Below are 26,927 nucleotides of genomic sequence, written 5' to 3'. Positions count from 1 at the left end.
TTTAAATTTATTAAACATTATGTGACACATTTCTATGAGGAGTTAGTTGTCCTGAAACACGAGAAGAGACAGGTTACCGTTGCTGTTTGTAACGAAAAGTAAAGTGTGTGTGCCTGCATGTTTGTGGCTCAGGATATGCATTCATTCATTCATCCATTGATTGCTTGATTGGTTTGAGCCCTGCAAATGGTAATATAATAGGTAAATGTCCAGTAAGATGACTCTGATGTCTCTGCAAATACCTTTGCATGATATTTTAAAATCCTATGTTATGTTGTGATTAATTTAAAAGCAGCCACTATGATTGCGTTTGACTTGTCTGTTTGTTCTCTTTCAGTACACAGTTGTGGAGCTCCAGGTAAGAATCCCATTTCGAGCGACACTGACGAATTGGGTTCTATCTTCATAGATACCACACTTGTGAAGGTTGTAAAAACTGACACATAATTTCCGGGCACTTTTTTTTTTATAAGGCAGTCATGGCTACAACGGTGCAAAAAAATGCCAAAAGAAAAAAACTCCACAATTGGACTGTGCTTTGCGCTCAATTTGTACTGGGTATATAAATACAGGGCATTAAATTTACTTGAGTGGCTGAGAGTCACAGTGAAAACGTTTTAAATATAATCTAGTGGGTGTGTTGCTTCAAGCAGGACTTCACGGATGTTCTATCAGTTTCGACTCACTCACGCAAATAACAATTTAGCACAAGACACAGTGAAGATAGGTTGTAAGCGTTTTATTTTAATTTGACATTCAGCAGGACTTCTCATTGATCATGTGGCACAAAAAGTACAAAGAAAAGTAGTGATGGTCACTTGCCAGTACATCAACACTGCAGGGTCAATAAGCACACCTCTGTCTTCTGTCTGTCTTCATTTAGGATCCCAATTTCAATCGAATTGCTCAGTGGTTGGATACATTTGTTACCACTGGAATTCTTGATCTTTCCCATGCCATGATTCCAGAGGCACCAGAAGGAACCTACGTAATTACTGCCACCACCAACAAAGGAGAGAAAATCTCCCACAGCTTTGACATCAAGCAATATGGTTTGCTATAGTTGCTACACAATTGTTGTGCTTGTTTATCATAGTTTTTTGATGTTGTTCATATGTATGTATTTGTTTTTATATTTTGTAGTTTTGCCCAAATTTGAGGTCACTGTTCATCTCCCAAGTGTCATTTCAATCCTCGATGAGCAGGTCACCCTTAAGATTTGTGGAAAGTAAGTGTTTTCATCTGGTTTCTTCTTGTCCTCACTTTTTGTAAAAAGAAAGAAAGCCACAAAAATATATTTAAACTCAAGCAGTAAAAACAACATAACATCATGCAAATTGTCAATACTCATGCAATATCAATGTAATTCCTTTTATTTTGGCGAACAGCAATCATCATTGCTGCAAGTTACAAATCATGCAGTTAAATATGTTGATATGAAATTAACTTTTGCTTCTCCCTGCAGATACACTTATGGAAAACCAGTTGATGGCTCAGTCAAGGCGATGTTTTGTAGGAACGCTTTTAGTTATTCCTGGCGTTCCCCGTTTCAAACAAACATCTGCAAGACATATCAACTGACGGTGAGTAGCAGACATAAAACCACAATTGTCTGTTCCTTCATGTAAATCCATGAACTACATTCGTCTAAAAGTGACACTCTTCCAGACTGATCGCAGTGGCTGTGCTACCCAAATAGTGAGCCTGGCAGATTTTGCCCTCAACAAGTACCATTATGCCGATAGTTTTGTGGTGACCGCTGACGTGGCGGAGCACGGCACAGGTAAGCTTGAGAAATGTTTTGCTTGCCACACTACAGGGCCAATAAGCAAGCACACTTCTCACTTCTCAGTACACTTCATATTACCTATGTGACTTGATACCTAGATAAAATTCCTAGTCATCCCATTTAGGGGTGATCCTGCAAGGTACAGGGCAGGCAAGCTTCAGTGCCATTATCAGAGCGATCACTTTTGAAGATGTCCCTAAAGCGTACAAGCCCGGGATCCTATTTCAGGGAAAGGTAAGTCAGTTCTGTTGACTTACAAAGCCATATCCAACCAATGAGCCAATGGACAAATCACACTCAAAAGAGCTTGATGTACAATTAAGTCAAGATATAGATGGACTTTACAAAAAACATTGCAATTGGAATGACAGTAATTACAATGTAATTGAAGTGTGACCCTTAAGCTTTCATTTCAAAGGTTTTACTTTGCTGTATGATGCATGCTCAATACTTGTTGGCCTTGCTGCTCTAGGATGATTGAACTTGATTTAAAAGCATGCTCTAAGGCTGGTGACAAATGACATTTTGTTCACTTCAAAATGTTTCGAGGTGCATATTAGTAGATCATCAAATGAACGAATCCAATAGAGCATTCTTATTTCTTGACATGAAGATAGAGTGTTATGGCAAAGCACCTCCAGAAAGAAAAGTCACAGCATTTGTCCAGTGTCTTCATTTTTTTTCATTAGGTTAAAGTTTTGATTATTTATAACTTCATCCAAACTACAGTGTTGATGTGCTATCTATGAAATAACTCAAATTTCTTTTTTGTTTTTTTTCTGGGGAAACCGGTGAAAATCTAAATTTCAATCCTTCCATCCATCCATCCATCCATCCATCCATCCATCCATACATCCATCTTCTTCCGATTATCCGGGGTCGGGTCGCGGGGGCAGCAGCTTAAGGAGGGACTCCGAGACCTCCCTCTCCCCAGCCACTTCATCCAGCTCATCCCGGGGGATCCCAAGGCGTTCCCAGGCCAGCCGAGAGACGTAGTCTCTCCAGCGGGTCCTGGGTCGTCCCCGGGGTCTCCTACCGGTGGGACATGCCCGGAACACCTCCTCAGGGAGGCGTCCAGGAGACATCCTATTGAGATGCCCGAGCCACCTCATCTGGCTCCTCTCAACGTGGAGGAGCAGCGGCTCTACTCTGAGTCTTTCCCGGATGACCGAGCTTCTCACCCTATCTCTAAGGGAGAGCCCGGACACCCTGCGGAGGAAACTCATTTCGGCCGCTTGTATCCTGGATCTTGTTCTTTTGGTCACGACCCATAGCTCGTGACCATAGGTGAGGGTAGGAGCGTAGATCGACCGGTAAATCGAGAGCTTTGCCATTTGGCTCAGCTTTGTCTTCACCACGACGGACCGGTACAGAGTCCGCATTACTGCCGACGCTGCACCGATCCGCCTGTCGATCTCGCGCTCCCTCCTGCCCTCAATCGTGAACAAGACCCCAAGATACTTGAACTCCTCCACTTGGGGCAGGATCTCATCCCCGATCCGGAGAGGGCATTCCACCCTTTACCGACCGAGGACCATGGACTCGGATTTGGAGGTGCTGACCCTCATCCCGACTGCTTCACACTCGGCTGCGAACCGCTCCAGTGAGAGCTGGAGATCATGGACTGAAGAAGCCAACAGCACCATGTCATCTGCAAAAAGCAGTGACGCGATGCTGAGGTCCCCAAACCGGACCCCCTCAACGCCTCGGCTGCGCCTAGAAATTCTGTCCATAAAAACTATGAACAGAATTGGTGACAAAGGGCAGCCTTGGCGGAGTCCAACCCTCACTGGGAACGAATCCGACTTACTGCCGGAAATGCGGACCAAACTCTGGCATGGGTGATACAGGGACCGAACCGCCCTTATCAGTTGGCTCGGCACCCCGTACTTCCGAAGCACCCTCCAGAGAACCTCCCGAGGGACACGGTCGAACGCCTTCTCCAAGTCCACAAAACACATGTGGACTGGTTGGGCGAACTCCCATGCACCCTCAAGGATCCTGCCGAAGGTAGGTGTACCTCGTCCACTGTTCCACGGCCAGGACGAAAGCCACACTGGTCCTCCTGAATCCGAGGCTCGACCTCCCGACGGATCCTCCTCTCCAGCACCCCTGAATAGACCTTACCAGGGAGGCTGAAGAGTGTGATTCCCCTGTAATTGGAACACACCCTCCGGTCCCCCTTCTTAAAGAGGGGAACCACCACCCCAGTCTGCCAATCCAGAGGCACCGTCCCCGATGTCCACGCAATGCTGTAGAGGCGTGTCAGCCATGACAGCCCCATAACATCCAGAGCCTTTAAGAACTCCGGGCGGATCTCATCCACCCCCGGGGCCTTGCCACCGAGGAGTTTTTTAACTACCTCAGTGACTTCGACCTCCGAGATTGGAGAGTCCGCCTCAGAGTCCTCAGGCCCTGCTTCCACAATGGAAGGCGTGTCGGTGGAATTGAGGACGTCTTCGAAGTATTCCCCCCCACCGACTCACGACATCCCGAGTCGAGGTCAGCAGCACACCATCTCCACTGTAAACAGTGTTGACCGTGCACTGCTTCCCCTTCCTGAGACGCCGGATGGTGGACCAGAATTTCCTCGAAGCCGTCCGGAAGTCATTCTCCCTGGCCTCGCCAAACTCCTCCCACGCCCGGGTTTTTGCCTCAGCAACCGCCGAAGCCGCGTTCCGCTTGGCCATCCGGTACCTGTCAGCTGCCTCCGGAGTCCCGCAGGCCAAAACGGCCCTATAGGACTCCTTCAGCTTGACGGCATCCCTTACCGCCGGTGTCCACCAGCGGGTTCGGGGATATCCGCCACGACAGGCACCAACAACCTTACAGCCACAGCTCCGGCCGGCTGCCTCAACAATGGAGGCGCGGAACATGGTCCACTCGGACTCAATGTCCCCCGCCTCCCCCGGGACGTGGGAAAAGCTCTGCTGGAGGTGTGAGTTGAAGCTCTTCCTGACAGGGGATTCTGCCAGACGTTCCCAGCAGACCCTCACAGAGCATTTGGGTCTGCCAGGTCGGACCGGCATCTTCCCCCACCATCGGAGCCAACCCACCACCAGGTGGTGATCAGTTGACAGCTCCGCCCCTCTCTTCACCCGAGTGTCCAAAACATGCGGCCGCAAATCCGATGACACGACTACGTCGATCAACGAACTGCGGCCTAGGGTGTCCTGGTGCCAAGTGCACACATGGACGCCCTTATACTTGAACATGGTGTTCATTATAGAAAATCCGTGTCGAGCACAGAAGTCCAATAATAGAACACCGCTCGGGTTCAGATCGAGGGGGCCGGCCGTTCCTCCCAATCACGACCTTCCAGGTCTCACTGTCATTGCCCACGTGAGCATTGAAGTCACCCAATAGAACGATGGAGTCCCCAGAAGGAGCGCTCTCCAGCACTTCCTCCAGGGACTCTAAGAAGGGTGGGTACTCTGAGCTGCCGTTCGGTGCATAGACACAAACAACAGTCAGGACCCGTCCCCCCACCCGAAGGCGGAGGGAGGCTACCCTCTCGCTCACCGGGGTGAACCCCAATGTGCAGGCGCCCAGCCGGGGGGCAATAAGTATGCCAACACCTGCTCGACGCCTCTCACCGTGGGCAACTCCAGTGTGGAAGAGAGTCCAGCCCCTCTCGAGAGGGCTTGTACCAGAGCCCAAACTATGTGTGGAGGCAAGTCCGACTATGTCTAGTCAGAACCTTTCTGCCTCACACACCAGCTCGGGCTCCTTTCCAGCCAGAGAGGTGACATTCCATGTCCCTAGAGCCAGCCTCTGCAGCCGGGGATCGGACCGCCAAGGTCCCCGCCTTTGGCCGCCGCCCAGCTCACTATGCACCCGACCCCTTTGGCCCCTCCTATAGGTGGTGAGTCCATTGGAAGGGGGACCCACGTTTTCTTTTCGGGCTATGCCCGACCGGACCCCATGAGCGAAGGCCCGGCCACCAGGCGCTCGCCTTCGAGCCCCACCTCCAGGCCTGGCTCCAGAGAGGGGCCCCGGTGACCCGCGTCCGGGCGAGGGAAAACGACATCCATATATTTTATTCATCATAAGGGGTCTTCTGAGCCGTGCTTTGTCTGGCCCCTCACCTTAAATTTCAATCCTAATATTTTTTATCCATATTGTATTTTTGTTTTTTACTGGCCTATGAGGTCAATTATTACAATTGAAATCGATTCTAGTTTAGTTTTACTTTGTCCAATTTACATAGAGGTGATAATGCAACATGAGGAATTTAATTGTTCAGTTATACATTATTGTGGTGAATTTGTAGAGGAGCTAGTGAATTAAAAAAAGGAAGTTAAGCTAATGGCGCTGTAATTGTCGCTTTTTGTGGTAGCTCATCAAGGTCTCCTGCTATACATTAGCCAAGATACTGCTCACGGAACCAAAATACCGTAATTTTCGGACGATAAGTCGCTCCGGAGTATAAGTCGCACCAGCCATAAAATGCACAATAAAGTGAAAAAAAACATATATAAGTCGCCAGAGTATAAGTCACACTTTTGGGGCAAATTTATTTGTCAAAATCCAACACCAAAAACAGACATGAACCAGCAACAACAGGCTAAACGATACGGTATGCTAATGTGACATATACACAAACGAGTAGCTGAGAACGGGCCTGAGTAACATTCAGAGTTATTCAAATAAGTATTACATAAATAACATGTTTATCAAACCATCTGTGTCACTCCAATTCATTAAATCCATCGATCGTTCTTTATGTAAACAATGCCGCGTATGCGCCGCATATGCTGACGTCAAACCCGTTGTAAGTTGCATTTCTAATTATTCCACAGACCCATATAACGATATATCAAGTATATTTCAAATAACTATCATATTACAACAATATTATTAAACCATCTGTGTCACTCCAAATCATTAAATCCATCGATCAAATTCCTCATCCTTTATGTCAACAACGCTGCGCGTGCGCCGCAGAGATTTAGTATATAACTATATTGTAGCGTTAATAAAGTACCAGGAAAGACGTGGGTTTATATAACAACATTATTATCATACCATCTGTGTCACTCCTAATCCTTAAATCCATCGATCAAATTCCTTGTCCTTTATGTCAGCAACGCCGCGCGTGCGCCGCACAGATTTAGTATATAACTATATTGTAGCGTTAACAAAGCACCAGGAAAGACGTGGGTTTGGTAAACAGCTCTTTATTTAACAAAACAAGAGTTCAACGAGCCAGCAACTACTGACCTGTAACGATAAAAACATATACAAGTTGCTACACAAAATAAAATATATCAAATAACTATAACATAAATACGTTTTTCAAATTCAATTCATTAAATCCTTCAAACGTGGGGCCCTTTGTTATCTTCGTCATCCCGTGATCGAATCCTTTGTCCTTAATGTAAACAACCGCCGCGCGGCACGTCACTTGCAGTTCAAATGACAGTAATCCCTTGCTACATCGCGGTCCGTTTATCGCGGTTTCACTTTCACTCGCGGATTTTTTTTATTTTGAAAATTTGTGAAAAAAATCATATGTAAGTCGCTCCTGAGAATAAGTCGCCCCACCCAAACAATGAAAAAAAACGCGACTTATAGTCCAAAAACTACGGTACTATGTAGTCACCACACCAAACCAAACTTGACCACACCACACCACTAATATTGGATCGTTCATATGCATAATGTGATCCTTTTCATTTTGTGGCCTATTTTAGTGACTATTCTAAAATCTTAACTAGCTAACCATTTTGTTCTGATTCATCTTTTTGCAGGTCAAATTGACTGGTCCAGATAATAAAGCAGTGGCCAATGAGCCTGTGTATTTATTTAGCCGGGATGTTACTTTAAAGCTCACCACAGACATAAATGGCCTGGCCTCATTTTCACTGGACACCAGCAACTGGAAGGGTGATGTGAATCTTCAGGTTTGTGATTATGTGTTGTTTTTAGGAAGAGAGCGACGGAGAGCCCAGTCTTACATTATAGCCGAAATCTATCCCACTATGTACATACGTAAGGGTCGAGCCACCCTTTAGAGAAAAAAGTCATGAAACCGTGCCTGGCCAATTACATTTTTATCACACAATTTTACCCACAGGGAGTTAGGAAATTACAAATATCGTTAAGTATTGTTGTAACTAACACACAATATACGTGTACTAGTCAAGTTTCAAGTCAAGTTTATTGGTATAGCCCTAAATCACAAGTAGTCTCAAAGGGCTTGACATAGACAAACAATTGACAATTATTCTCAAAGCATCCCCTGATCTTAAGCTCCCAAAAGGGCAAGGAAAAACTCAAAAAAAACCTACCAGGGGAAAAATGAGAAACCTTGAGACGGGACCACTACATATTCTATATTCACGTCTCAGTGTGAAAGCTTCTGCACATTTGGATTCTCCATTATGTGCAACGTCACCAAATGACACAAGTGCCGAAGTGACACAGCCAATCTTAAATTCAAAGTTCCCACTGTCTCATAATTCCAGCGTTGTCTTGTGTGTTAACAGGCCAAGTCCAAACTGGTCGATGATGAGCAGTATGTTCCAGATTTGCGCAAACCAGAGTACAGGGCGGCCTATTATTACGTTTCTGCTTTCTACTCAAAGAGTAGTAGTTTTCTGAAGCTCAAGCAGGTCAACGAGATTGCCTGTAACAAAGATGCCGTGGTACAAGCTCGCTACATCATCCAGGGAGAGGAGCTCAACAAGAGACAGCTGTCTCTTGACTTTTTTTACTTGGTGAGTGCTGCTTGTTGTCAGTGTTGGCAACCCTTGTTGGTCTGAACTAGCAATTCTAGCGCTGTGTAAGAAGCACACTGAATATACAAGTCTGTGTGGGTTAAGTCACACTTGATTCTGTGTTCTTCTTAGGTGATGTCCAAAGGAGTGATTGCGCAGCATGGTCGTCTCCCGGTGGCTATTACAGTGGGTACAGGTAATCTGTTCCCATTTGAACCTTTTCAATTGTGCTTGCTCGGATTGTCAGGAGGTCTGCATGTGGAAGATTCATTAACATTTCTCAATTCAGGTTGTCCAAACTTGTGCTTCTGAGGGCCACTTACAGGATATTCAGAGGATGCAAGGGCTAAGACTTAAAATTATTTAATACGATGAACCCAATCCATCAAGCATTTTTATAGTGCAGTTCCCAAAGTGTGGTATTTGCACCACGAGAGCTTCCTGGGCTCCCTATATTCTATTCTAACCTATATTCTGACAATTAAGTGCATTGTTAACGTTCATTTCATAACGTTACAGTGGTTTGAATAACAGTGAATACACCTTTTAGGAATAAAACCTGTCTTGTTTCTTGATGTGAACACTTGGGCCTACTCGGCTACTGTATTATAATGCGAATCACGATGGAAATTGGGGAGCTGTTGCACTTGGTCGAAACAGCTTGAGAACCATTGATATACATATTGGTTTTATGTAATTTAATTTTGAAAAACTGATACATCACAGATTTCTGTTGGAAAAAAAGGCACATAGATTTGGGGATTTTGGGATGCCCCACAACCCTCTATCCGTGTTGAAAAGCCCCTGTGCAGAAGTTAGTTAAAAATGTTGAGAAAAAATTACATCGACACCCTTTTTGTGAAGAGTGATTTTGTTATCTGTGTTTTAAGCGTAATTATGTCATTAAATAGGAGACAGAATTGCTTGGTCGTAGTCCATTGATTGGATGTGTTTGTCAGTCAAACATACTTTCTAATATAGTTTGATCAAATCAAGAAAAATACCAGTAACATTTCTTTTCCTTCATGAAACATTATTGGGACGTCTTGTTCCTCTCTCTGTCAGTGAACAAAGGACAACTGACCATACCCCTCCATCAAGTGATCGACTTGGCACCATTTGCACAGGTTGTAGTTTACACTGTGTTGCCTGGTGGTGAGGTTGTGGCAGACAGCTACGACTTCCCCATCCAGCTCTGCCTCAAGAACAAGGTAGTTCATGTTTTCAAATATGGTACATAAGAAAATAATGCATAATTGATTCTGAATGAAATGAACATCGTAAATTCTATAAAGATCATTTCAAAAATGTATTTATCGCCACTGTTGTCCTCTGTGCAGGTTTCTGTTCAGTTTTCGTCCCTCCAGCAGCTTCCAGCAGAGAAAACCACATTGAAACTGCAGGCTCAGCCTGGCTCTTTGTGCTCTGTTCGAGCCATTGACCAGAGCATCCTCTTGCTGCAGCCAGAGACGGAACTGACTGTTGACTATGTAAGATCCTTTCAACTTTACAGCAAGAAATACATCACTCTCGCACTTGTATATAATTTCTGATAATACGAAAAGAAGACTGATTTAATTCAAGTTGGCACTGTGGTCAAGTTACCTTACAAGGAGAAGGTTCAGGGTTAAAATCTGTTCACTGCGGCCTTTCTGTATTCAATTCGTATTCTTCGCTCTGCCTCTGGCGTTTTTCTGTCTAGTGTTCTGGCTTCTTCCCTTTGTCCAAAACCGATGAACCAATATTCACTTAATTCTCCCTAACTGTGGAGAAGATAGAATACAAGACAAATTACTACTGAGGCCTTTTGGATTTAAGGTGGAGTGTCTTCAACAACCAAATCTATTTGCCAATGATTCACCTTTAGCAGATTTTGAGATCTGCACAATAAATGTTCTCAAAATTACATCACAGCATAACTTTTCTTTTAATGAATTGTGTTCTGTGTAGGTGTACAATCAGCTGCCTCTGCAGAAGCTGTCAGGGTACAGATATGAGATTATAGACTTTCATCAATATCCCTGCTTTCCTGGGCCCATGCCATTGGTTGAACCTGAGATGTTTGTGGCACAGAGGGCCAAGCGCTCGCTTTTCTTTGGACCAACAACTCAGATGGACGACATTTACAGCATCTTTAAAGTAAGGCTTTGGACTTGACTTTTAAGTCAAAACCAGACCCAATTGCTGAGACACAGCCCTTATTCATTGGTTAATCAATAAAGATGTATTTCTGTATAGGATGTTTTGGGAAATGAAACAATGGAATTGACGAATGTTCATTTCCGTTCCAACATGACTTTTCATCCCAAGCTCTATAAAGGCGTGCTTTGATGAGATGAATATTTTATGACAAATGTGTCTCTCTATTTCAGGAGATTGGAGTCAAGCTTGTGACAAATTCTGATGTGATGAAACCCTCTGACTGCCAATACAGATATTCCATTTTCAATAGAGGTGGGTTTACTACAGCATATGCCTTAATCCCACACTATATTGTGACTTTGCAGCATTAGCTTTCATTTCTTCCAATTGAAAAATCACCACTTTTCAGTAAAAAAAAAAAGAAACGTGCAAAAACCAGGGGATTTCTGCAGTTATCAATGATTCCTATCCTCTGTTGATCCCAATGTAATGGCAATCACTGGGCTGTGGCAGGTGAGTAAAATTGATTCCTATCAAAGGTAACATTTTCTGCCCTTATAGGTGACATTTTAGAGGATGCAGTTGCAATGTCCTCCAAGGAGGTGCTAGACTCCGATGGCAGGGAGAACATTGAGGAAGAGCCTACGAAGACCATTAGGACGTTCTTCCCCGAAACATGGATCTGGGACCTAGTTTCTGTTGGGTACATGAATTTTCATGGCAGATTTTCAAAAGTGGAGTTTCTCTCTGCTGTTTGAGCTCAACGCAACCTGTTATTTGGCCTGGCGTGTGTGTGTATAGGGACAAGGGTACCGTGAATGTGGAGAAGACGGTCCCAGACTCCATCACCAAGTGGGCCGCTGGAGCTTTCTGCATCTCCTCTGTGGGCTTCGGTGTGGCGCCCACCACTGCGCTGGTTGCCTTCCAGCCCTTCTTTGTCAGTCTGACGCTGCCCTACTCTGTTGTCCATGGGGAGGTGTTTACTCTCAAGGCCACTGTCTTCAACTATCTCTCCAAATGCATCATGGTAAATATCAATGACTCATGAAACAACCATCAGGTAAGACATGCTTCCTTGTGCGCCACTGTGCTGCCAGGCCCGAGGATTAATGGTGTTAATTTGTGCTATGACTGAGTTTTAACTGATCCCCCTCCGACACACACACACACACACACACACACACACACACACACACACACACACACACACACACACATTTACAGACACACACACAAGCACACACACACAAGTAGACACACACACACACACACACACACACACACACACTTGCAAAGAGCGGTCAGATCTTTCTGAAGAAACGCATGCATTCTTTTGTAATGGTTTGCTTACTGATGTATTTCTCTGTGTGTCTGCAGGTGACAGTTACACTGGCCGAATCTGACACATATACCTTCAGAGACTGTGACGACTGCCAATACAGCATGTGTCTATGCAGTGAGGAGAGCAGAACCTTCTCTTGGATTGTCACCCCAACTACCCTTGGTAAGAAACATAATTCACTTCAAAATGTTTTGCCTTCTTCATCACACACTGAATATTGTGATCATCAGGAAATATTTTTTTAGTATCATACTATTCAAATTTTTAGGTCGGTAATTCATTTCTTGACTGAATATGTGGTCACTGCTTGCATACAGGCAAGATCGATGTGAACGTGAGCGCAGAGGCCCTAAAGACAGACATGCGATGTGGCAACGAGGTGGCTTCTGTCCCTGAAGTGGGCCGTATTGACACTGTCATCCGCAGCCTGCTGGTGGAGGTCAGTACCGGTCACATACAATTTACTGGACATGGCGATGTGGACATATCAGCAGCAGACGTGATTGTCATTTCTAATACTGTAATTGGGTTGAAGTGATGATACTTTGAAGGCACCAGACTGACGGGATCCTTCCATGAATATTGGACTTGCTTGTAGTCAGTTTTATAAACACAATGCATAATCAAATTCAACACAGATGAACTCCAAAGTCACACAATTTTCATCAACCTTTGATGAACCAAAACTATGATGTGAATTTTGGGGGGGTCTCTACTTCGTCTCATTACGTAATTCATTCAAGTTGAACATTTTCCATGTTTGTTGCTTATGTAGGCTGAAGGAACGCCTCAGTCCGTCAGTCACAACGCGCTCCTCTGTCCTACAGGTACGTTTTTACGTCTAGAACTTGCTTGGAAAGTCTTCTTGTACACAGTTTTGGAGCTTTTTTGTCGTACCCACATGAATTTGACAGATTAATATGGTTTGATGGCTGTCATTTTCTTCACATAATACCAAAAATAAGGTTTGTTATGATCTAGGTTTACAATGGTTTTATCAAATCCGATTGTAATTTTTAATCTTGTCTTTTTGGATCAATAGGAAATTTTAGATCTTAATGAAACTTTATGTCCTAGTCAAATGTCAGATACTTGTTGAACTTTTTAAAATAAAATTATCTTTACTTTTGTAATTGACATCAGGGCTGCTTAAAAACTGAACAACCACGTGAAAGTAGTCCTGTACTTTGAAAGTGGGATTTTAAATTGTCAAAATGTTCACGTTGGAGATTGATTCTTATAGTTTCCATGACATTCATTTATAGGAATTTTGCACTAAAGTGCAACCTGGGCAGTATGAGTTCTATGCAAATGATCTATATGTTTTATGTAAATGCACTCTCTTTGTATACTTTTTATTACCAGAAAGACCGGTGGAAAAGAAAATCTCTCTTGAGTGGCCAGAGGTGTTTGTTGTTGGATCTGAAAGAGCCACCGTCTCCATACTTGGTAAAAATATCTGTTGTTTACGCTCTTGGAGTCGGTCTGCATGTTCATAGCACTTTTTCATACGAGAAACCTCCTTAATGCTACTATTTGACCAAAGGTGACCTGATGGGCCAAGCCATTAAGAACCTGGACCAACTCCTGGCAATGCCATATGGCTGTGGGGAACAGAACATGTTGTACTTTGCGCCCGACATTTACATTCTCACCTACCTGAAAAGCACGGGCCAACTGACTGCTGAGATTCAAGACAAGGCATCAGGCTTCCTCGCGAGCGGTGAGTCAACATTCCCAATATTGAAGAGGGACTCGTAAAACAAGACGATCCAAAATTTATAATAAAACGGGACAGTAAAATGTAACCTAATTTCTATCATCAAACATGATGATAAAAGACATATAGAAGGTTGCTCATTTAAACATATTTGAATTTGTAAAATGACCTCTAGTCATTACAAATACAAGTGGCGTAAAGTCAAAGTCAAAGTCTGCTTTATTGTCAATTTCTTCACATGTGAAGACAGACAAAGAGATCGAAATTACGTTTACCACCATCCCAGGGTGAATCGACACATTACACAACACACAATACATACAAGCAATACATACAAGCAAATAGCACAAAGAGTAAAAACAAGAAGGCACAAACAACAAATAGATAAGAGCAACGAATAAGTAATAAATAAATAAATAAATAAATAAATAAATAAAAAAGAGGAGCAAAATGGAGCAAGCGTGCATACAGCAGACAGCCAGAATATAGTGCAAAAGTACAGGACGTTATGCAGCCATGGGTGGAGGGGGAAGAGAGTTCAGGATCCTCACAGCCTGGAGTATTGAGCTGTTGGTGAGTCTGGTGGAGCGGGAGCGCAGACTTCTGTACCTCTTTCCAGAGGGCAGAAGATCAAACAAAGAGTGAAGGGGGTGACTCACATCACACACAATCGCAGCGCACCGCCGAACGAGCAACCGTAGCGCGCCGCTGACTGCGCAACTGCACCGCGCTGGTCGCATTATTGTGACAGAGCCGTCGCTGAAATTTAGAAAGTATTTTTAAAGTCTTGATGTACTTTTCAAAATTTAAGTGGACCTCAGTGCGCAGGGAGCTTAATTTTGTACGATAGCGCAACTGCAGCGCACTACCGAATGCGCAGCCGTCGCGCAACTGCTCCTCGCTGGTCGCATTATTGTGACAGAGCGGTCGCTGAAATTTAGAAAATATTTTTTCAAGTCCTGATGCAATTTCCAAAATTTAAGTGGACCTCAGTGCGCAGGGAGCTTAATTTGGTCTAATCGCGCAACCGCTGCGCGCCGAGCGCTCACTGTCGCATTATTTAAAAGCGTTTTTGTTTTTGAGGATGGCTTTACTGCTCCCAATTGCTTTCTTCTGAGGCATGAGTAGAGGTTAAAACAATCCTCAAAGTAACAAAAATACAATAATGAACGAAGTCAGTCGTCATCCGGGCCGCGTGGTCGGGTTTTCTCGGGTCCTCTCTCGGCTCATCTCGCGAGGTTCGACAACCAAAATTTCGTCCGACATCCGAAGCAAAAAAATCTCGAATTTGTTCGAGAACTGGGACGCTCGAAAACCGAGGCTCCACTGTATTTTAAATCCACACGAGAAACAGAATTGTGTGCAAGTCAAACAAACGGACCATATTGACGAAATAGAGTTGCGAGCAACACTATAGTGTGAGTGCGTTGTCGCCAGTTGTAATACATAATGTGATGGCCGCGTTTGTACGTCTGTATTTCAGGATACCAAAGAGAGCTCACCTTCAAGCATGCCAATGGCTCCTACAGCGCCTTTGGGGAAAGCGACGAGTCTGGAAACACCTGGTCTGTAGGAAATCAGTGATGGTGATTTATTTAAACAGTTTTGAAGTTTTAGTGGGGTGCCTAAGTAGTGGAAAGAGTTTTGAGTACTGTGTGTTAGAGTAGTGCTCACTTATTTGCAAGAACCACACCGGAGACAGTCTGGCCTTTTAGAACTTGCAAGTGGAGAAAACGTTCGTCACTGTAGCATACAGAGATGTTCGAATGCAGTCTGCCTTTGGTCTCTTGCAAGACCATATTTATTGGGAGAAAGCAGGGTGGGGGTCACAGGTTTGGTGAACCCCCGGCACCTGGTGAGATCAGAGCAGGGGGTGTTTTACGATCTCATGTAAACAGAACAACTTTGATTGCTTCCTCTGCGACTGGTCAACCAGTGCAGAGGATGCAAACACTTTATTTTACTGTGTTGTGAGAACAGGACAGGTTTGGTTAATCATTATAGTCTACATTCCAACATAATCATTTGATCAAAATAAAAACTGTGAAAACAGAAAACAGAGCAAACCCTCCTGTGACTGTTTTACAAACTGGAACCAAAGGCAAGCATGGCTGACAGCTGCCCATCAAGACTCAATTTCTGTATTTAGTAGTCCAAATATAATGATTTTCAGCCATGAGGTTTTGTGCTACTGAGATGTAAACATTTTCATTTGCACTTAATAGCGTTGCTGCCCTTCTGTCTGATTCAGCTGAACTGTCTTGTAGCCCAGAGGCTTCACATCACACATAAACACATGCACACGCACGCACACACACACACACACACACACACACACACACACACACACACACACACACACACACACACACACACACACACACACACACACACACACACACACACACAGGCTTGTTATATAATTGTTCAATGGATGGGTTCTCTGTACTTTTGTTTTCAAAACTGTGTGTGTGTCTCTCGCTCTCTCTATCTCTCTCTCTCTAGGCTGACTGCTTTTGTAATGAAGTCATTTGGTGGAGCAAGGGCTTACATCTTTGTTGATCCCAAGCACATTATGGATGCCAAAAAGTGGTTGTACTTAAACCAGGGGAGTGACGGCTGCATCAGATCTGTGGGGAAACTCTTTCACAATGGCATGAAGGTGGTGATGCCATGCCTGCTTATTTAGTGTCACAAGACCAGGATAAAAAGTATAGAACGAATGCATTTCTTAATGTCCCTTCAGGGAGGAGTGAGTGACGATGTGACCCTGACGGCTTACGTCGTTGCCGCTTTGTTGGAACTGGACACAGACATTAAAGTGAGTCAGACGTCACTCCTATTTTGCAGTTGATTGCCAACCTCGTCAGTTTAAAGATGTGGATATGTTTGCATTAATCCTACCTTGCGTGCTGTGATTCTACCTCGCAGTTCCTTCCAGCTCAGTGGCCTAGTAGTAGAGTGTCCGCCCTGAGACTGGAAGGTTGTGTGTTCAAACCCCGGCCGGGTCATACCAAAGACTATAAAAAAATGGAACCCATTACCTCCCTGCTTGGCACTCAGCATTAAGGGTTGTAATTGGGGGGTTAGATCACCAAATGATTCCCGAGCGCAGCACCGCTGCTGCTCACTGCTCCCCTCTCCCCCAAGGGATGGATCAAAATCACATGGGGATGGGTTCAATGCAGAGGACAAATTTCACCACACCCAGATGTGTGTGTGACGATGATCATTGGGGGACTTTAAGCCCGCCAGACAATATGCAACTTGCATAATGTATCTACACATGTATGAGTCAATGAACTTTGAAAAGTTTTGCACCCAAACAAACGGACGACTGATTTTGTATGTATATTTTCTGTGTGCCTCACTTTAAATCCTAAAGTTTGCAGGGATTGTTAAAAAAGGTTCAAGCCGTAAGTGACAAAAGTTAAGTGGAAAAAATAAGTTTTGGTACTCCCCTTGTCTGACGGTTGCCAAATAAATTAGGCAGTGGGTAACAGCAGATCATTAAATTATTTATGAAATAAATATATACTAATAGGCTCTAGATAATAAATAGATAATCAATAAATGTATATAGAAATACAGTGGAGCCTCGGTTTTCGAATGTCCCAGTTCTCAAACTAATCGATATTCGAACACAAAATTTGAGATTTATTTCGAAATTTCGGTTGTCGAACCTCGCAAGATGAGCCGGGAGGACCCGAGAAAACCCGACCGCGCGGCCCGGATGCCGACTGACTCCGTTCGTTGTTATTGTATTTTCGTTACGTTGAGGATTGTATTAACCTCTACTCATGCCTCCAAAGAAAGCAAGTGGGAGCAGTAAAGCCATCCTAAAACACAAAGAAGCTCTTAAAGCAATGCGACAGTGAGCGCCTGGCGCGCTGCGGTTGCTCGATCGGACCAAATTAAGCTCCCTGCGCACTGAGGTCCACTTAAATTTTGGAAAGTACATCAGGATTTTTATTATGTTAAGGGTCAATCTGACCCATTTCAATGTTTGTGTTGACCAAAGTGCTGGTTATCCTTTATTTTTTGCCATGAAATGTGACTTTTTCTCCTCTAGGGTCATGAACTGCTATGTCTAATTTGAACACTTTGATGTGTTGTGAAATGTCTACACACAATTTGAATACAAAGATGAGGTTGTGGGTCATTTTGACCCAGACGCAAAGTACCTCTTTAAATAAAAAATAAACATGTCTCTTTGATTTACAGTGATCCTTCACTACTTCGCATTTAGTTTATCGCGGCTTCACTACATCGCAGATTTTTTTTCAAAATAAAAAAAAACATTTAAAAGTCAAAATAAAACTTCTAAATATTGGAAACATGTGTCTAACCTTCAGCACAATGTAATATTGCTCCAAATGTTCGTTTACATTCCTTTAGAAGTCCGTTTTTGCGTGTTAACACGATCGTGAATTAGCATCTTTCCGCTAACTCGTTAGCCTGCCCAGTACTTCTTGTTGGTGACCGTACTTCGCGGATTTCACTTATCGCGGGTCGTTTTTCGAACAAATTATCCGCGATAAACGAGGGATTACTTTTGATTGCCTCTGAATAAACATTCAGAACCAGGTGTGTGTGAAAGAGGGTTAGGGTTAGTTCATGTTTTCTGAATGTTTGTATGATCTAAAATAAAGTTCTTACTGGTTTAACTTCATTTTATGACTGTTTTGAGTTGATTTACACTATACGGGTCAAACTGACCCGCAACATAATAAATGTATTTTTTTTCTCAACATAATACAAGGCTTAGAAATCTTATCTAAATTTCAGCGACGGCTCTGTCACAATAATGCGACCAGCGCGGAGCAGTTGCGCGAAGGTTGCGCATTCGGCGGTGCGCTGCAGTTGCGCTATCGGACAAAATTAAGCTCCATGCGCACTGAGGTCCACTTAAATTTTGAAAAGTACATCAGGACTTTAAAAACATTTTCTAAATTTCAGCGACGACTCTGTCACAATAACGCGACCAGCTCGGTGCAGTTGCGTGGTCGGCGGCGCGCTACGGTTGCGCGTTCGGCGGTGCGCTGCAGTTGCGATTAACAAGTCAGTTAAAGCATAGCACACACAGAGAGCATGAGCAGAAGTCCAAAGAGGTGGCGGGGGGGACAAAAATTTAGAATTTTAGTCTTCGGTGTTTAGTCTTGGAACGGATTAAATTTTTTTCCATTATTTGTAATGGGAAAAATAGATCCGGAATTCGATCGATTCACTTCTCGAACCGCCTTCTGGAACGGATTGTGGTCGAAAACCAAGGCTCCACTGTACATTTGTCCTTTTTAGACTGGTATGTTCTAATAGATTTGAATTCACAGCAAATCTCATTCACATTGCTTGCTCACATCAGAGACTTGTGCCATATTACGGAATGACCGCATACTTAACTTGCAGTTTCTTAGTCTTAAACCAGCAATTGAATGTGATGGTGTTGTGCTGATGTTGTTAGCAGTTATGTAATGGCAGTAAAAGTCTGTTAAAGTAAGCCGTGCAGGCCTATTTCAAAATAAAAGTTTTTAAGGCGACAGTATTGGCATCAATGTGCTGTCCTCGTTGGTAAGCTTTAGCCTTTGGGGTTTGCGTTCTGAGATTTTTGCAGCTTCCTTGTGTAAATGATGGCGCACGCGCCACATAAACTGTTAATGGGCAGAGAAAAATATCCTGTGCTTTATCTGTCTGTGTATAGCTCTGTGCAAGTTACAAAGAGGTGTTGTACAAGTAGGACGAACTGGGAAAATCATGCCCACCTTTCAAGGTTACAACCAAATGTCGTATTTTCTCTTTTGTAAGCTGCCCATGTCTGAAAAGGTTATGAAGCAAAGTCTTCCAATTTAGGTGCTCACCCAAAAAGATCCATCTCATCGTCATTTTGTGAGTTCACTATTGAGACTTTCGGATCCTTTAGATTTGTGTGTTTGTTTTCTAACAGGATCCTGTGATCCAGAAGAATCTGGGCTGTCTGAAGGAGGCAGCTGGCGCGATGGAGAATTTGTACACCACGGCGCTGATGTCCTACACATTCACCCTTGCTAGGGACAAGGAAATGAGGGACAAACTCATCACCTTCTTGCACCAGCAGTCCAGCACAATAGGTACAGGATACAATGTTTGATCATTTTCAAATCTTGTGACATTTATGTTGTATAGAAACAGCTGACTTACCCCACTGTAAATTCACCATCATGAACATGGCTATAGCTCTAGCAATATCTTTCAAGGCCGAGTTTTCTAAGATCACAAGTTTTGCTTTGTAGCTTTTATTTAAATCAACTTCATTCCTAGTTGGTTACCTCAACCTGTCCTTTCCATGATACATTTTGAGTGAAGTGTTCTTGCGACAGAGGGAACCCGCCACTGGAAGCGGGAGGAAACCTCTGGGAAAGGACTGGATTCTCTGGAGGTGGAGATCACCTCCTATGTCCTGCTGGCCCTGCTCTCTGGGCCTACACTGCCAGGTTTTGGTCTGGACTATAGCGTTGGCATCGTGCGCTGGCTCACACAGCAGCAAAATGCATACGGAGGCTTCTCCTCCACACAGGTAGGCAAAGCTGTGATCAGGATTGGGAGAATTTTCTACCATCTGGCCAGACTTCTTGACTGTCCTCCTGTGCTCCTCAGGACACAGTGGTGGCCCTCCAGGCACTGGCGAAATATGGTGCTGCCACTTACAGTGTTGAAGGCAAGACTGTAGTGACGGTGACATCATTAGGAGGTCTGAACAAGGAGTTCATAGTGGACCAGAGCAATCGGCTCCTGTACCAAGAGGAAAAACTGAGCGAAGTCCCCGAGGAATACACTATTAAAGCCGAGGGAGCAGGCTGTGTTCTGGCACAGGTATTACATATTGTGGTGAATTGTCGTCGCTGGTCTTCTCAAGACACTTGGTAAAAAATGCTGGCTTTAAAGAAGGAAATGCTTCGGGGACACACGGCTGGTTGGAAAAAGATTTTATTCAGCCGATGTCAGAAGATGTTCTCTCACGCCCCACAGACACGATGTTCGGAAGCCCCCCCCCAGACACGATGTTCAAAAAGCCCCCCGTCCGCCAGGCAACGCCTTTCTTATACCTGGCGAGACTCATGATCTCATCGCTTTGAATAGTAACTACTCTTTGAGACCCCCGTGCATGTGTTGGCTGTCTGCCCTTACAAGGCCCTCAATTTGGTTGTTCTTGTGGTCCCGAACAACTGGTCCTTCTAAAATTTGTCGTGCAGCGACATTACTGAAACCAAAGCACCCTGTCCACACAAATAGGCCTGTGCTTGACCTGAGGCATGACCCCGGCCCCGTGAATGCAACATACAGAGAGACATGCAGGCAAACATATACCACAATATCAACCTTTTTGACAGGGCTACCTTCCACATGCAAATACCTCCCAGTTATTTGCAATTTACTGTTGAATCCCAGCAGGTCATTCATTCATTGGGTTCCCAAGCTTAACTCTGTAAACCAATCATAACTTGTTTCAAGCTTTCAGAGAGTGTTTTGTCAACTCAAGCAATTTATCCAAGCACTAACCGTTCCCGCTTGAAAAAAAAATCAGAGCTTTGGCTGACTTTACGTTATTTAGTACACGTCGACCATATTGCTGCGGTACATGTAGTAATTTGATTTCTACAACAGCCCTGATTTTGATTGTCGAGTTTAAACTTACTTTTATGAAATGAAAGTGTACTTCAAGAGCAAGTTGCTCCTGTCTCCTTCCAGATCGCCATGCATTACAATATCCCGCCTCCCCCCGACTTTTCCGTCTTCTCCATCTCTGCCAATGCCATTTCAAAGTGCGACCCCAGCAAGTTGCAGCTCATCCTGTTTGTGCATGTTAGGTAAGTGTGTTTGTGTGTCTGTCTCTGCCTTAACATTGAACGTTTTGTATAATAATCATATGATTTACGCATTAAATAAGGCATTTTGAGCCCAATTATTCCATCCATCTGTCCATCCATCCATCCATCCATCCATCCATCCATCCATCCATCCATCCATCCATCCATCCATCCATCCATCCATCCATCCATCCATCCATCCATCCATCCATCCATCCATCCATCCATCCATCCATCTTCTTCCGCTTATCCGGGGTCGGTTCGCGGGGGCAGCAGCTTTAGGAGGGACTCCCAGACTTCCCTCTCCCCAGCCACATCATCCAGCTCATCCCGGGGGATCCCAAGGCGTTCCCAGGCCAGCTGAGAGACAGTCTCTCCAGCGCATCCTGGGTCGTCCCCGGGGTCTCCTACCGGTGGGACAAGCCCGGAACACCTCCCCGGGGGAGTCGTCCAGGAGGCATCCTAATGAGATGCCCGAGCCACCTCCTCTGGCTCCTCTCCACGTGGAGGAGCAGCGGCTCTAGTCCGAGTCTCTCCCGGATGACCGAGCTCCTCACCCTATCTCTTAGGGAGAGCACCCTGCGGAGGAAACTCATTTCGGCCGCTTTTATCCTGGATCTCGTTCTTTCTGTCACGACACATAGCTCGTGACCATAGGTGAGGGTAGGAGCGTGGATCGACCGGTGAAACTTTGCCTTTTGGCTCAGCTCTCTCTTCACCACGACGGACCAGTACAGAGTCCGCATTACTGCCGACGCTGCACCGATCCGCCTGTCGATCTCGCGCTCCATCCTGCCCTCACTCATGAACAAGACCCCAAGATACTTGAACTCCTCCACTTGGGGCAGGATCTCATCCCCGATCCGGAGAGGGCATTCCACCCTTTTCCGACCGAGGACCATGGACTCGGATTTGGAGGTGCTGACCCTCATCCCGACCGCTTCACACTCGGCTGAGAACCGCTCCAGTGAGAGCTGGAGATCACGGCCTGAAGAAGCCAACAGCACCACCTCATCTGCAAAAAGCAGAGACGCGATGCTGAGGTCCCCAAACCGGATCCCCTCAACGCCTCAGCTGCACCTAGAAATTCTGTCCATAAAAATTATGAACAGAATCGGTGACAAAGGGCAGCATTGGCGGAGTCCAACCCTCACTGGGAACGAATCTGACTTACTGCCGGAAATGTAGACCAAACTCTGGCATCGGTGATACGGGGACCGAACCGCCCTTATCAGTTGGCTCGACGCCCCATACTCCTGAAGCACCCTTCACATAATCTCCAAAGGGACACGGTTGGGCGAACTCCCATGCACCCTCGAGGATCCTGCCGAGGGTGTAGAGCTGGTCCACCGTTCCACGGCCAGGACGAAAGCCACGTTGCTCCTCCTCAATCCGAGGTTCGACCTCCCAACGGACCTTCCTCTCCAGCACCCCTATACACCTTACCAGGGAGGCTGAGGAGTGTGATTCCCCTGTAATTGGAACACACACTCCGGTCTCCCTTCATAAAAAGGGGAACCACCACCACCAGGTGGTCTGCCAATCCAGAGGCACCGTCCCCGATGTCCACGCAATGTTGTAGAGGCGTGTCAGCCATGACAGCCCCACAACATCCAGAGCCTTTAAGAACTCCGGGCGGATCTCATCCACCTCCGGGGCTTCGACCCCAGAGATTGGAGAGCCTGCCTCGGTCTCCAGGCCCTGTTTCCACAATGGAAGGCGTGTCAGTGGAATTGAGGAGGTCTTCAAAGTATTCTTCCCACCGACTCACAACGTCCCGAGTCGAGGTCAGCAGCACACCATCTCCACTGTAAACAGTGTTTACCGTGCATTGCTTCCCCTTCCTGAGACGCCGGATGGTGGACCAGAATCTCCTCTGAGCCATCCGGAAGTCATTCTCCATGGCCTCACCAAACTCCTCCCACGCCTGGGTTTTTGCCTCAGCAACCGCCGAAGCCGCGTTCCGCTTGGCCACCCGGTACCTGTCAGCTGCCTCCGGAGTCCCGCAGGCCAAAACGGCCCGATAGGACTCCTTCTTCAGCTTGACGGCATCCCTTACCGCCGGTGTCCACCAGCGAGTTCGGGGATTGCCGCCACGACAGGCACCAACAACCTTACGGCCACAGTTTCGGTCGGCTGCCTCAACAATGGAGGCGCGGAACAAGGTCCACTCTGACTCAATGTCCCCCGCCTCCCCCAGGATGTGGGAAAAGCTCTGCCGGAGGTGGGAGTTGAAGCTCTTCCTGACAGGGGATTCTGCCAGACGAGCAGACCCTCACAGAGCGTTTGGGTCTGCCAGGTCGGACCGGCATCTTCCCCCACCATCAGAGCCAACCCACCACCAGGTGGTGATCGGTTGACAGCTCCGCCCCTCTCTTCACCCGAGTGTCCAAAACATGCGGCCGCAAATCCGATGACACAACTACAAAGTCGATCATCGAACCGCGTCCTAGGGTGTCCTGGTGCCAAGTGCACACATGGACACCCTTATGCTTGAACATTGTGTTCATTATAGAAAATCCGTGTCGGGCACAGACATGCAACAATAGAACACCGCTCGGGTTCAGATTATTTGTCAATATCCAATACCAAAAACAGACATGAACCAGCAACAGGCTAAACGATACGGTATGCTAACGTGACATATACACAAACGAGGGGCTGAGAACGGGCCTGACGTAACATTCTGAGTTATTCAAGTAAGTATTACATAAATAACACGTTTATCAAACCATCTGTGTCTCTCCAATTCATTAAATCCATCGATCGTGCTTTATGTAAACAATGCCGCGTATGCGCCGTATATGCTGACGTCGGACCCGTTGTAAGATGCATTTCCAATTATTCCACAGACCCATATAACGATATATAAAGTATATTTCAAATAACTATCATATTAAAACAATATTATCATACCTTCTGTGTCACTCCAAATCATTAAATTCTTCAAACTCTTCGTCCTCCTTGTCACTTACAAACAAAGCCGCTAATGATGCCGGTAGTACGTGGGGCCCTTCGTCATCTTCGTCATCCCGTGATCGAATCCTTTGCACTTTATGTAAACAACCGCTGCCCGGCACGGGTGACTTCACTTGCAGTTCAAATGACAGTAATCCCTACATCGCGGTTCGTTTATTGCGGTTTCACTACATCGCAGATTTTTGAATTTTGAAAATTTGTGAAAAAAATCACATATAAGTCGCTCCTGAGTATAAGTCGCCCTCCCACTTATAGTCCGAAAATTACGGTACAATTCTCATGTCACGTATAAAAGAGCATTATCCTCTCAACAATCACAAAAGAAAAACTGATTTTTCAGAGAAAAGGGTGCTTGCATCAAAAAAGGTTGATTATTTCAAACATGACAAAACACAGTCAGAATTCAATATTATTCTAAAATGTAATATTTAAGTTTTCTTCGTACAATTCTCATCGGATGTATAAAAGAGCCACTATCCTATCAACAATCAGAAAAAAATGCTGTGATTTCTTTCGCCAGAGAAAAGGGTGCTCACATTAAAAAAAATCATTCATTCAAACATGACAAAAAGCAATCAAAATTTAATATTATTCAGCTAGCTACTGTTTGTCCTGCATGTCATTCTAAAATGCTCGCCTAAACTTCCCAGTCAACTTTTTTTTAAATGAGATAAACAATATTGAAAAAAAAAAACTGTGAACGGTGCTGATCCAAGGAAACATGTTTGCAATCATTTGGACAACCCTCAACAATTTTGTCCATATTCTTGAACATGCATATGCATGTGCTCCATCACCAGATGTTTTGTCCCGGATGAGAAATTCCTCCCACCTTTTTTTTTTCTTCATAAAACAATATTTGTAAAATGTTTTAAAACAAAAATACTCTCTGTCACCAATTCCTTCCAAAGGTGTTTGATATCAGACGTCATTTGAGCTCTTGTGAGAATTGTGTTCTTTGTGGTGTAGTGCCCACAAGGATTGGCCTTTTAAACAAGGGCCTGGAAACTTTTTTTAATAGCCACTATAGGTTCTTGTCATTACCATGAGTTTAGAGAAACATTTTTGTGGTTGCAGTTATCAAGGCAGGAGAGATGAGACGAACATGGTCATCATTAACATCAAACTCTTGTCGGGACACATTGTGGATAAAAGCTCTCTGGAATTGGTGTGTATATTTTCTTCTACCCTCAAATATTTGTGTCACCTGTTAAACTGATAGAAATCTACTGTGTGATACTCTAGTTAAAAAAGGATCGTTCAGTGAAGCGCGTGGACCTGGATGACGGTTATGTCAACATCTACTTGGATGGGGTATGACTTTTTTTTCCCCATCTACAAAATGGACTGGATTGAAAGCAGAGCGGGACTTCACAAATTGAGCAGTTCTTTTTGGTGTCGTTTTTGGTTGTATTATTTTAATTATGTCTACACTACCAATAACTGCAAAAACACGAGAGAAAAAACACAAAAACAAAAAGAAAGCTTTTCATTTTCAAGCAAGCATCAAAACTTAACGAGGAGCTTGAAAATACTAAAATGAGGTCTTTATTCAAGTGATTATACAAGATATGTTACTGTACCATATGCCAAGAAGTAATGCAAAATGTTTTCTGTCCTCCATTACCTTTAATTTACGTGTCACATGCACTATTCACCCCACTGCTCAGGCTATCAGTTCCCCACAATATAGCCAGCAAAAGAAGCGCGCCCCCATTCAGTGGCATGTGGTTTGTGTTTGCAGCTGAAAAAAGATGAGAAGATGTCTTACAGCATGACACTGAAGCAGGACGTCCCTGTTGAGAACCTGAAAGCAGCTGTGGTGAAGGTGTACGACTACTACCAGCCAAGTAAAATCTTCTTCCGTTACAATCGTGTTCATGACATGTTTTCTAATGTTCTTGTATACAACAGTTTATCGTGCGTATTTTTATTATTTTATTGTATTGTTTGTTTATATTTATTTACCTGTGTGGTGCTGTATTGTTCTGCTGTAAAACTTGTATTTCCTCTCTCTGGATCTCTGAAAGATTATCATTTTATTTGCAGGTGATGTGGCTGTTACAGAGTACACATCCCCCTGTGCGAGAAAGCAAGTCTGAGTAAGAGTAAGTTACATGGATTTGGTTTATTGTACGATATAGTGGAATTAAACATTTCTGAATATGACACACTTTGAGAAAAAGTTAAGCTGCTAAAATGTATTTAGTTCAGAATTGGGTGTCATGGAAAGAGTATGTTTGACCTCAATCGAAGGTTCCATTCAAATTTAACATTGAATTTCAAGCAAATAAAATAGTGATACTAGTTAAGAGTGGGATCAGTGATTTCACTAAAGCTTATGCAACACATACTGGGTGACCATACCATACCGTGTAAATGACAAAAAGTG

The 26,927-nt window shown here is 44.6% G+C and overlaps 1 protein-coding gene across 1 annotated transcript in view; it reads left to right on the top strand.

Annotated features, from left to right (window-relative positions):
* a2m1 (alpha-2-macroglobulin 1) overlaps positions 1-26,927 on the top strand; it is a 32,702-nt gene that overhangs the window by 5,214 nt on the left and 561 nt on the right. Inside the window, exons 5-35 of the mRNA XM_085916999.1 lie at positions 338-358; positions 884-1,052; positions 1,144-1,228; positions 1,466-1,583; positions 1,669-1,783; positions 1,914-2,023; positions 7,543-7,695; positions 8,281-8,511; positions 8,644-8,707; positions 9,577-9,722; positions 9,852-10,001; positions 10,462-10,650; positions 10,884-10,965; positions 11,215-11,356; positions 11,455-11,680; positions 12,031-12,157; positions 12,313-12,434; positions 12,771-12,822; positions 13,361-13,444; positions 13,542-13,718; positions 15,199-15,280; positions 16,221-16,377; positions 16,462-16,536; positions 19,657-19,819; positions 20,069-20,265; positions 20,346-20,561; positions 21,438-21,556; positions 25,613-25,703; positions 25,781-25,849; positions 26,280-26,385; positions 26,585-26,643. Coding sequence (XP_085773125.1) covers positions 338-358; positions 884-1,052; positions 1,144-1,228; positions 1,466-1,583; positions 1,669-1,783; positions 1,914-2,023; positions 7,543-7,695; positions 8,281-8,511; positions 8,644-8,707; positions 9,577-9,722; positions 9,852-10,001; positions 10,462-10,650; positions 10,884-10,965; positions 11,215-11,356; positions 11,455-11,680; positions 12,031-12,157; positions 12,313-12,434; positions 12,771-12,822; positions 13,361-13,444; positions 13,542-13,718; positions 15,199-15,280; positions 16,221-16,377; positions 16,462-16,536; positions 19,657-19,819; positions 20,069-20,265; positions 20,346-20,561; positions 21,438-21,556; positions 25,613-25,703; positions 25,781-25,849; positions 26,280-26,385; positions 26,585-26,637 — 3,891 coding nt within the window. The 3' untranslated portion in view covers positions 26,638-26,643. The remainder of the gene's footprint in view (positions 1-337; positions 359-883; positions 1,053-1,143; positions 1,229-1,465; positions 1,584-1,668; positions 1,784-1,913; positions 2,024-7,542; positions 7,696-8,280; positions 8,512-8,643; positions 8,708-9,576; positions 9,723-9,851; positions 10,002-10,461; positions 10,651-10,883; positions 10,966-11,214; positions 11,357-11,454; positions 11,681-12,030; positions 12,158-12,312; positions 12,435-12,770; positions 12,823-13,360; positions 13,445-13,541; positions 13,719-15,198; positions 15,281-16,220; positions 16,378-16,461; positions 16,537-19,656; positions 19,820-20,068; positions 20,266-20,345; positions 20,562-21,437; positions 21,557-25,612; positions 25,704-25,780; positions 25,850-26,279; positions 26,386-26,584; positions 26,644-26,927) is intronic.

Source organism: Syngnathus leptorhynchus, chromosome 7 (assembly GCF_054491065.1).
Source record: "Syngnathus leptorhynchus isolate UIUO chromosome 7, UIUO_Slep, whole genome shotgun sequence".
NCBI classification, from domain to species: domain Eukaryota; kingdom Metazoa; phylum Chordata; class Actinopteri; order Syngnathiformes; family Syngnathidae; genus Syngnathus; species Syngnathus leptorhynchus.
The sequence above is the reverse complement of the archived record's forward strand: the minus strand, read 5'-3'. Positions and strand labels throughout refer to the sequence as shown.